Raw genomic sequence first — 12,271 nt, 5'->3', positions numbered from 1 at the left:
AAGATAAAGTATATTCTTGAAGGGTATTTCCAGCTGTAGATTTAGCAGATGTTATGGTTCCACAGAAACATCTGCCCCTCAGAAACAAGCTGTCTTGCTACCAGGAGTAGGCTGTGGGAGGGAAGGGAAAAACAAAGCTTCCACTGATATTTACAATTAATAACCTTTGTCTCAAGATCCTGAAGTTAGCTCTCCATCATTACAGTCGAGAGCACAAACTCACAATGCCCTTCCATCAATAACTTGCTTTTGTTTCTTTACACAGTGGGGTGATTCTTTTTGCCATGGTGACCGGGAAACTCCCCTTCAAGGAGCGACAGCCCTACAAAATGCTGCACTTGATCAGACAAGGACTGGCCTTCAACTGCCCCGTCTCAAGAGGTAATGCGGAAGGACTGAGAGTATTCGTTGATGGTGCTCAATAAGATCACTGAATGGCACAACATCTTTTATCATTCCATCTGCATTCATTCTACCTGGCAAGGGCCTGAACCTGGCCATGGGAAGCGTCAACTCTCAGGTTGGCATGAGGTGCGAGTGAACTGGCGGGAAGTATTTTTTTATTTTTGTACTGGGTGCTTTTCGAGGTTGAACTTGGTCCACAGGAACAACACAACTCTGTACACAGCACAAGGGATCAATGTATGTAGGTTTATACAAAGCTTTTGTCCATATTGGATGGAGGTTAGACAAATCATAATGCAGCTTAATAGTTACAATGGTAACAGCGTTGGTACAGGGGGGAGCAGAATCAAATCACTTGCAATGACCTGAGGGTGTCCACAGGTCCATCGAACATTTGAGGCGCGAAAATAATGAAAGGCACTGCCACAGGCACAAAAAGAAAAGCTAGAGAAAATTGGTCCAAACCTGATGGAAGTGGTGTCCCCTCTACCAATTATAAGGGGGTACTTTAGTGATGTAATGTTCCTAGAGCTAGGTAGAACAAGGGGCCAGATGTATGAAGGCCTAATGCAGTCTGAAACAGCCCCAGAATCGGTCCGTTGGTAATTCCAAAAATGCTTTTTGGTATGTACAAACCACAAATTGCGACTCAGGAAAACGTTAGAGACGGATATGTTCCTGGAAAGGTTCATGCAGAGGCCACTGGTAGAATTTCAAAGGGACGTTGGTAGATGGTGCACACTCCCATTATTTTTTTTTTTGTAAATCTTTTTATTGTTATAAAAAAAGAAAAACGAAAAACAATGAGAGCGTATCAAGTGCAATGCGGTCCAAAACATACAAGGAATCAAACAATTGAAAGGTCGCAATATCGGCAGCTGTTGAAGCAGGACACTGAGACTCTAACACACATTTGACAAATCAGGATTATAAAACTAGCTATATTAATGCGTGCTGCCCACAGGCCCCTCCACCCACAAAATCAGGATATCAATGATCATTGCGCCCCTCGATACTAAAATCGTAAGCAGGATAAAGTACAGACACTTGTATGCAAAAATGGACAAATCAGAATAATAGAGCATTGGCACCTTAATACTGAAAACAGAGTCAGGATAACCAGTAAGTAAAGAAAGAAAATAAAATAAAAAAACGCAACACGCGCAACACCCCACCCCCCACCCTGCACCCCTGCATGTAGCTTACGCCTGACCCCAACTAGCAGTGTGCCTGTCGCCCCATCTAATCTGCAAATACTAATAGAAGTAAGTGGAGGAGGGCCATTCGTACAGGCTCCCGGCCTCTCCCCCCGCTAGTTCTAAGCCTCCCCCTATTACGGATATATTATCATTTCACTATCAAGCAAAAATCGGGGGATACATTACTCTCCTACACTGCCTCCCGGTACCAACATCATAGAGTGAATCCCACACTGCCACCATTTGAATAAAAGTCTTGAAACAATAGGCCATTCTCAGCCTTGACCCTCTCAATCAGGCACACAAATGTTCTTCAACCGAACAGCCGCCATCTTGAAAAATTCGAAAGAACAGTAGCGAGCCGGAAATAGCTGGGCTTTCTCAGTCTCATTGTCACTGGGTCCCATCTGTGTCGATAAGAACCACGGATGTTGTTTAAAGTCCAGGTGCACTGAGTTCGGAAAGGGAGAAAGGGCCACCCTGTCGAGCCACTCCTGAGTCATCGGATACATTACCTGGTGCGATTTATCCTCAGTCGATAATAATATTGTGAGCACTGACACGACCGGGACCTCCAATACACGAGCATTAGCTAATTTGCAATCCAGGGGCTCTCGCATCATTTGTTTTATGGGGTTTCTGGCCGCCATCAGTCCAGGTGGTGTGGATGTTGTTACTTCCTCAGTGTCTTTGAATTGAACAAAAGCTATGTCACCATTTCCCAGTCCAAAAGCCACTGCGTCCAATTTGTGCTCCAAGGCTTGGGCTTTCCAATTCAGGGAGAGATGAAGACCCTCGATCGCCGCCATTATAGCCCCAAGCGTAGGTTCAACCCTGGACAGCACTAGTTGGTCCCCAACGATAGGGAAATTCTGGTCCGGTCTCTGAGATCCCTTAGATAGGATATGTCGTCCCAGGTCATCCATTCGAATTTTCCCAGACCTCTCGGAGGATCGGGTCCGATCCACACAAAAGCAGATATTGAGCGCCATTTCGCGCGTTTCATTCACGGTCTATCCTTGGGCCCTTCGGGATAGACCCAGTAGAATCAGAAGCAAAGACAAACGTTCCAACCCCTCTGTATGCAGGGATATTGCGGAGCTGTCTTCAGGATATGTCCGAAACCATTGGGTCGCAGTTTAGACGGTACCAAGCCGTTTATATTCCGGGCTCTGACAACTAATTATTCAGCTCGCATCCGCAGTGTCATTAAGGTGTCCCACTTCGGCGCTAATCCATACGGATATTTGATGTTGAATTCGGACAAAATTTACTTCCATTCCGGTGGACCGGCTCCTCCCAAACTCTTATGGCCGATGTTGTTCAACTAGAAGCCGGCTGCATTCATACTCGAGGCCCCGGCTCCAATGCTGATGTAGGCCGCAAACTTCAAGACGACGTTTCTCCGTTCTCGACGCAGGTGAAACGTTCGGGGTCACTCGGTGTAGCGTTATTTCGTTTCATCTACCCGGGAGAGTTGCATAGGCACAGGATAACTGGCAGGATCTTGTAGCAGGATGAGAAGGTCTGCGGAGCCGGGAGCCTAAGCGGCCATTTTGGTTGCCAGCTTGGCTCCTCCTCCTATTATTTGCAATCTTTAAGATGACAACCCCCAGGGCTCCTCTATATTATGCAAAATACGCCCTTTCTGATACCTGAGACAATGTTTCTTAGACTGGAGAAAGAAATCCGTCTGCTGCTCTGTGACAAAGAGGCACCGAGAGTAGCACTGAAAATCCTATGCTTTTCTACGTACAATGGTGGGTTAGCATTGCCATATCAATGGGCATACTACTGGGCTTCCCCATTGCATGCAGTGAACAATTGTATATATGCCCTAGCCACACGGCTGGACAGGTGGTGCTTGGTGGCACCAACACGGGCGCATTAGCTTTTTGAAAAGAAAAGAAAAAAGACCCTCCTTGCTTTTACAAAGACGGTTTTATTATCCTGAGAAAAGGCAAGGACCCACTTGGGTGGAGTGATAAGGATGCCATCAGAACATCCCTGCGGAAATGCACTATGTTACGGGAGGTGAATAAAGTACATGGTTTTGCCCACTGGGGCATAATTGGCATCTTCAAAAATGGAGATGTGATGGAGGGTGGGTCATCAAAACTTCTGAGCAGTTGCGAAAGGAACATGATTTCTCACACAAGCAGCTCTTTAAATATACACAACTTAGGCATGCCCCGCACATGGAAGCTCCTGAGTGGGCAGATGTACTCGAATATGTCCCATTTGAAAATGGTATTTTGTCGGGCAAGCTAAGTAGAGGCGCAGTGTCCTCTATGCATACGAGCTGTCTTTCCCTCTCCATACCAAAAGGGTAGCAGCTACCTGTTATGTATCTTACGCAACCTTAGATCCATCCTTAAGTTCTTTGACCACCAAACCCGCCAAATTGTGGTGCAGTCAGCAATCCTGTCAAGACTAGACTACGCCAGCTCTCTTTTGTTAGGGGCAAACGTAGCAGAGAAAGCGAGGCTCCAGCGAGTCCAGAACGCTGCAGCGAGAGCACTAACCGGTCTCCCACGCTACAAGTCAGTGTCTACTGTCCTTTTGAAACTTCATTGGCTTCCTGTTGAAAAAAGCATCCATTACAAAACCCTTTGTTTGGCGTTCAAAATCCTTAAAACTGCCTATCCCCCCATGCTAAGTTCCCTCCTCACATTGTACGTTCCCCAACGTACGCTGCGCTCAGAAGGACAGAACCTGGAAGTAGTACCCCGCTTCAAACTGGCAAGAATGGGCGGTAGGTCATTTAGACACCTCGCCGCAAGACTTTGGAATGGACTCCCTATCCATATTCGAAAAATTGAAGAACTTCTACCTTTCAAGAAATCGATAAAAACCCACCTTTTCTGCTAATGTACAACCACCTCACTGTGACAGAACTAACACTCTTGACTGACACACTTCTTACAGCAAGCGCCGGGACGCCCCTTGGCTGGGGCAGCTGTGCGCGGTACACGTTCATTTAACATTTAACATTTAACATTAATCAACAGTATGCCAGATAACATAATGGTACTCCAGTTGAGATCGGACAGGGATCTAGACAACCTTTAAGACATTGACTGGGAGGCGGCCTTGACACATCCTAGAGAGGTGGAGATTAGAGCCAGCTATCGCCTGATCCACTTCAAGGTGCTTACACAGGGCATGATTTGACAGATCTAAACTTTATAAAATGGAGTCTCTGACACCTATCTGTGGGTAATGTAATAGCACAGAGGGCACCTCCTCCCATACAATATGGGGATGTCCTGACTTTCAAGGCTATTGGGAATTGATATTGCAGGAACTGAGTGACATTTTAGAAGTGATATCCCCCTCAAACCCCAATTTGTTCTTATGGTAGTTCCTAGTAATATTAATCTTCGGAGGAAAAAACTTGCTTAGATCTGGTGGTAACAACACAGGATATTGCATGACTTTGGGGGCCCCGCTGGTACTGACCAGAGGACAGGGAAGGACTGGTGCATGGGCATGGAAACAGAGGTGTATGTGAGTAGAAGCTGTCCCAGCAAGTTTAAGAAAATGTAGTGGCAATGTACAGAATTGTATTTATTGGGAGCCTATGCCACTAACACTCCTAAGCAATGAAAAGCAACTCAGCCAAGGTAATCCCTTTAATACTGAAACCAGAGCAACACTTTTGCAGATTGTGTTAGACTGTGCTAATTCTGCCACAGTAGTCAAGTAAATGAAGAACTTGTGGGATAGGTTTCAAAAGATGAGATCACCGCCCTCCGACCTAGATGTTATGAATTGGCATGCTGTCTGACTGTCTGAGATTGAGCCGTTGTTCTTTAGCCAGGTCTGTAACATGCTCACTGTTTGATATGAAACTTAAATAAAACAGTTAGGAAAACAAAATACATGAATGAAAGGTGACACTTCTGATGTGTGGTTCTCATACTTAGCTAGATACACAGAATGTGTCATCAGTAACCACCCAAAACACATACTAACTCACAGAATTAGGTTTTTGGGTAACTTATTATGCAGTTGAATATCATATTCACAATTGTGTACAGTCTGCTATGTTACTGAGCTTTTGCAGGTGTAAGTCCAGGAAAAAAGTGGGAATAAAGACACCCCTCTAGATGGGCTGTGGACTGGCCATGTCAAAGTTTGTAAATATCCATTCACAAAGTCAGAACTTTTGAGGGAGGGTGCTCCAACATTCTCAAGGTCAGATCTTGTCTAGAGGCTCATACCATTCCCAAGTTAAGACCTTTGTATATAGGTGTTCCCAACATTTGCAAAGTTAGATCTTTGAAGGTAGGTCTTCCCAAAGCTGAACTTTGGGCTAGGTGTTCCAACATTCTCAAAGTCAGAACATTGTGAGTAGATGTTCCCAAATTAAGAAGTTTGTGGGTAGGTCTCCCGAACTTGCACATTAGGAGATGTAGAAGGACTGCAGATAGCTATATCACCTCCCTGTCCTAAATCACCTACATACCACAAAAGTTATAGCCAACCATAAGAAATCAAAAGGAATCGAATAGCGTACTCCAGAATATAGAAACTCCTACTAAAAATGACAATGTGGTTTAAAAGAAGTCCAACCCTTTTTTGTGGCATACTTCATCATAGATTCCCAACGCCAGGTGTATCTGGATGGCTCAACCTTGAAGAGAGCACTTGATACTACAAGTATGAAGGATCTGGCAGGGAATAAAATTGCCTAATAGGAAGCCCCAATAATGTCTTTATAGCTGAGGTCCTCTATTAAGGTTAAAAAGAGAAGTGACGCATAGAGATAATAATTACTCCAGCATTATAAGTCTGTAGGTCTACATACTATGGGCGATTTTATTTGCCTGTCAAAGTCATATAACCTTCGTCAGAACCAGATTTCCCCACTTAATGTACATTCCCACATCAGATATGTATGTCACTTTGTGGAGCGGAGACTTATAACAAGCACTCACTCATACATACATATAGTCTTCTGAGTTTTATCTGTATAAATATGGGGTTTCTGAAATAGAGAATTACTCTTAGTAGCCTGATGAGGGCATTATTTTTTTAGATACATCTTGCAAGTGTAAGTGATCCACGGCAAACAACACTTGGTGCTGAAAACCTTGTGGCGATAAAGACACACATGAAATACATATGGCGAAAAATAATATAGTTGTGCTGCAAAGGGTATGCAGTTCCTAAAGTGGACGGGGGAGAGACAGGTCTTTCTTCATGATGCCCTCACACACCCTGAAGGATGCCATGCTTCATCATTGGGCTTTGCTCCTCGTCGGGCTGGCGCTTCAATGCCTGACGGGCTCACCGTAACCGGGGCTCTTTCCCGGAGATCTTTTTGAAGAAGTCATGGGGTGCGCGCGGGTAAGAGGGCAAGGTAAGTGTAGTGCACGTGAAGTGGATTTTAAAATAAGTCTGGATCAGTCCTTTTCAGAAGCAATTTTACTGATTTAGGTAGGTCCAGCCTAGTTAAAAGGAGTGGACGCTCTATGAGGACATAATGTTCCTAACGGGCTGTCGCAGTGTGCTGGGTCGACATGTTTCATGCCTTAGTTGCTCCTAACAAGTCGTATGGCACTTCTTCAGGACCTAGGTGGTGGTATATGTGCACAACTGGTAATTAGGCTCCTACATTTTAGGTGGGTAACCTGACGCAGTAGGGTGGGGCCCTAGTAGATCTGTACTGGGCAGTTAAAGACCTGCGGGCGAAAGAAAAAAGGGGGGGAACAAGGAAGGAGGAAACAAACGTAGAACAAGGAGATTAAAAACTGGCTTACGCTGAACATCTTACATTAGGGTAGAGTATTGCCATAGGAATTGCCTATGGTGGCATGCACCTGTGGTGGTATTTTGTAGGCATGCCATGGGGTGTGGTGAAAGGGATAGAGTGAAATACACTTGGCGGTGTCGGTAGTGAGCAGGCAGGGGGATTAGCTTCTACTACTGTATAGAAGTGGGCGCCGTGTGGGCTGGTTAGGTTAGGTTCAACTGTAGTGGAACCCTCTTTGACCTTGTGCAGGTGTCATCAAGGTGGTATGGCCTTTTTAGCGTTGTGGAGCAGGTTGCACTGGGGTGAGATTGCAACCCTTGCCTGGGACATCAGCATGGGTGCCCGAGTCTCTGGTGCCCAGTAAGTAGCAAGATGCGGTAAGGCAATGAGGAGGCATTTAAAACGTATGCGGTGCAGTATGCATTCGGGTGTTATAGAGTGTTGCCGTGGTCAGTAATGGGCATGCCAACTAGGGTGCCCGAGTCTGGGGAGCCCTAGAGGAGGCAAGATGCGGGTAATCAACCAGGAGGCTTTCAAACATGAGGGCGCCGCCTGTGCTCGAGTAGATTTGTAAGTCATGCCTGTTGCCAGAGACGGACGTAACAGCATAATAGTCTGAGTCTGATTCACCCAAGAAATCGCCAAAAGCCGCCTGAAAATGAGGAGGCACGTTAATCATAGGAGCGCAGCATGCCTTATTGTGGATAGTAAAATTGCGAGCCTTGCCTTTGTAAAAAGCGGGCGTGTCGGCAGCATGAAAAGTGTCGTTTGCGGTGCAGCCGATGGCGGGGGGAAGAAGTAATGGCCTAGAAACTCACCCCCAGTGCTAGGATCTACGGCCCGACGGGGACGAAACATAGCACGTGGTTGCTCTGATCCTAGAAGAAAAATAATAGGGCCAGTTTTAACATGTTGTCAGTCAGTCAAATTAACTTTATTCGATTTGTTAAAATCATACAAAGTACATAAAAACAGTATTATTTACAATTTAAAAAGGAATTAAACAATTTCATTTATGAGCAAGTTAATGAGACGAAAAATCAGTACGTTAAAATGTTTTAAAAAACACATTATGTACATCAGATTTCCAAATTCATGCCCCTTCTGGCTCTGGTTGCTGCCACAAGGAAATTGGCCATGGCGAAAGTAATACAGATGTTACCCAGTGATTTTAAATATAACATGGCAGGTCTCACCTGGGAGAAGCCTGCTTCTCTTAAGACTGGTAACAGGTATTTTTTCCTTTGGTCGGAGAAGAAATCGCAAAACATAACAAAATGTAAACTGTCCTGAACAGAAAAATTGTCACAAGTGCAGGGGGGAGCTAACTCAGGTTTCATCCAGGTATTAAAATGGCCCAAATAAAAATGAATAGTGTTAAATCTGAATTTTGTTAGCAAAAATCTATGGAACGGATTAGTGACAAAACATAAATAGGGTTCAATTGCAGGTGACTGGAGTGACAAATAATGCATTCGAACAGATGGTTTTGATAATTCGACTTCTTCTCGCAACATGTATGCCCTAGACATAAACTGTTTTTTTATAAGACTCACATCCTGCTTTGTGATACACGAGGGGGAGGTGAATAATTCTGGTCGTCCTAGTTCATTAAAAGATTTGTGCAAATACGCCATCCATGGTATCTTGTGACTGTACTCTAAACTCATCACATCCCTCATGATCGTGTGATTTAACAGAAGTTCAGGGTTTAACCAGGTCTTAAGCCAGTATATTAATGGGGCCAATCTCAGTTTGTCCTGGATGTAATCCAAACCAAGTTCTGTATGAATGGAGAAAACCGGGGAGGATTGGGGGAGGGACAGGACTGAACGTAAAAAACTATTTTCGGCTACCTGGATTTCTTCTAGTCGTGCGTAACCCCATAGGGAGGCACCATACAGAGCCACAGGAAGGGATTTACTGTTGTAAACCTGGATGATTGCCTTCATGGGTCTATGTCCCAGCCTTTTAGCAAAACTTAAGATGGCCCTAGATGTTCTTGTAACCGCTAGGCTTTTTGCACGTATCTGTGGGCCCCAGGTACCCCTGCTATCGAAGAGCACTCCCAGGTATGGAAACACGGGAACTCCTGACACAATCTCCCCTTTACAAAAGAAGGTTTTGGTTCCTCTCTTGCCACTTTTCCCTTGTGTCCCTACAACCATGGTGTGCGATTTGGATGCATTAACCTTCAGGTCCAACCGGTCCATAAAAGTCCCAAAAGCATCCAACAATTTTTGGAGGCATACCCCTGTGCGTGCAATGAGTACAGCATCGTCCGCGTATAAGAGAGCAGGGATCTTAACTTCTCCTACTCGCGGTACGTCACATGCTGCCTCGAGTAAATGCTTGCCTAGGTCATTTATATAGATAGTAAACAACAGGGGGGCCAATATGCATCCCTGCCTAACTCCCCGTAGAGATCTAAAACTTGACGTGCATCTTCCCTCTTTGGTTACTCTTACAGCAGCAAATAAATCCTGATGCATAGAAGCTATAAAAGCCACCAAGTCGGCGTCGATTCCCATGTTAGTTAGGATTTCCCAAAGTTTCGATCTGTTGACCAGGTCGAAGGCCGAGGAGAGGTCCATAAATGCTAAATACAAGGTCCCCTCCTTGGCCACCGTATACTTGGAAATCAGAAGGTGCAGGTTTGAGCACTGTTCTAGCGTGCCCCTCTTTTCCCTAAAGCCATACTGTATGTCAGCCAGGCCACCGCAATCCTCCAGGCTATCTCTTAATCTCACTAAAAGGACTCTACCCAGGATCTTAATAGCAGAGTCCAGGAGAGAAATGGGCCGGTAGCACCCTGGGTCATCCCTTCTGCCCTTTTTAAATATAGGCACTATGGTGGACGTAGCCCATGTATTTGGGGGGGGCGTGGTGTTTGCGGCTGTGAACACTTTGGCCAGGATACCAGCCCAGAATTTGGGGGAGTGTAAATAAAAGTCAGCTGGTACCCCGTCTGGGCCGGGGGCTTTATTCTTTGTTGTGGCACAGATTGCTTTTTCCACTTCCCCGCTGTTGAATTGTATAGGTGTGGCCACAGAACCTGCACGCTTTTGTGGCAGCGAACAGGCACCAGGCTCGCCATAGACAGATCTGAAGTGGGCCAGCCACTTCTCATCGGGTATTACACAATCGGTATCTAGATTTGTAAAATCTGAAAAATAAGGGTGATTTACAACGGCCCAGAATTGCCTGCTGTCTCTCAAGATGTTAATGTCGTTTAGTTGGTCCCATGCCTCCTGTTTGATGCTGTCCCTTCTGGACTTTGTGGCGGCCCTATGCTCTTTTCTCAATACTGAAACCAAAGCCCTGTCCCTAGGTTGTGCTTTAAGGGCCATTTTTAAATCTCTAAGGGCCCTGGTGCAAGCAGAATCAAACCATTTATGCAGCTTTTGTTCACCCCTACCCCTTGATACCGTAAGATTCTCAGCCACTATATGACATATTGATTGAAAGGCGGCCATGATGTCATTACCTGGCACAGTCGGATCTTGACAGATTTTGATGTGCTCTCCAATCTTTTGGCCGATATTAGTGTAAAACTCATCTGCCACCACATTCCCCCATTTCAAACGCCTGCCTTGGTCTGTTGTGCGAAGGGTGAAGCCCTGTTTAAAATGCCCTGGCATGGGACCCAAAGCACCCCCCCAGCGGATGCACAGGAAAACAGGGTTATGATCACTAAAAGGCGAAAACACAGTACAATAGGAAATAATACAATTAAAAATGGCAGAGGTCACAAAAATATAATCAATAATAGAACCCATGGGGGAGCCCTTGAACGTTGATGCTCTAGGTACCCCCTCTCCTGCTGTAAATTCAAGGAGGTTAAATGTGGACAGAAAATCCTCCAGATCCTCACCACGCCTGGTATGTTCGAAGTGTGGGCCCTCCTGTTCCCAAGCCTCCGTAGCTCCTAGGATGGTGCAACCCAGATTACAGGGGTGAATATTAAAATCTCCCATTAACACCAGTTCATGACTGGAGGGGGAATTTTGGATAAAAACAGTTAAAAATGCGTCCAGTTGGGTAATGTTATTGCCCCCAAATTCCTTATTAACAGAGTTGTAGAAATTGATGAACAGAATGCTTTTTAATGGGCAGATTTGCCTTTCCACAATTAGACAATTTGGGGAATCATAATCAATTTTTTTCAGTGTGCCAGAGAGGTCCAAAGAAAAAAAGGTCGAGAGACCTCCCCTCGCTCTGCCTGCAGCACTGGGGCGGGCCGCGACTGAAAAACCTACAAAACCGTCCAACCATTGATTAGAAGACAAGTCCCAAGTTTCTTGTAGGGCGATGACGTCGTGGCCTGCGACGAAGGAGACCCACTCGTTGTCGTTCCTTTTTGTGCTAATTCCGGCGATGTTCCAGCTTATAATTTTACAGCCTGTTTCTTCCTTCGAAATGAGTGTCATAGGAGAACAGGGGTGTGTAGTGGGCTTATGTGACGCCCTGCCCCCATTGGCCTGATTAATGGTAATTACATTTGATGGACCTGGAGGGTCATTGAGCGGATACCTCTGGGTACAGCCTGTTGTAAAATTACTGATTGCGTCAGGAGTTCTTTTGTCAGCGCAGGGCAAGGGGATGGGGTTACCGATAGATGGTTGTCAGTCGCAGTCTTCTAAATTAGAGAATGCAGAGAAACGATTTTCCAGCCCCAGGCCCCAATCCACAGACGCGACATCCTTCCTCCCTCTTTTAGTCACAATGTTCCATTTGGTTCTTAGGATGCTTGCGTTTGGGCCACTACCCTTTCTGGGATAGAAGAAATCCAGAGTCAATGGAACTATAGAGGTTGATCTCCTTTGTGGTGGTAGAATGTTAGGTAGGATGTTGGGCAGAACCCCAGGGTCAGAGAAGTGTAGAACGACGCACTCCCCCTGAAACT

General features: G+C 45.5%; 1 protein-coding gene across 1 annotated transcript in view; it reads left to right on the top strand.

The window, feature by feature from the left end:
- The window catches only part of LOC147724939 (testis-specific serine/threonine-protein kinase 5-like), a 244,028-nt gene that overhangs the window by 182,088 nt on the left and 49,669 nt on the right, over positions 1 to 12,271 (top strand). Inside the window, exon 6 of the mRNA XM_086967091.1 lies at positions 266 to 381. Within this exon, the coding sequence (XP_086823217.1) occupies positions 266 to 381 (116 nt within the window). The remainder of the gene's footprint in view (positions 1 to 265; positions 382 to 12,271) is intronic.

The sequence above is a fragment of the Lissotriton vulgaris genome, chromosome 4_1 (genome assembly GCF_964263255.1).
Source record: "Lissotriton vulgaris chromosome 4_1, aLisVul1.2, whole genome shotgun sequence".
In the NCBI taxonomy this organism is placed as follows: domain Eukaryota; kingdom Metazoa; phylum Chordata; class Amphibia; order Caudata; family Salamandridae; genus Lissotriton; species Lissotriton vulgaris.
This window is presented reverse-complemented; position numbering and strand designations above follow the sequence as displayed.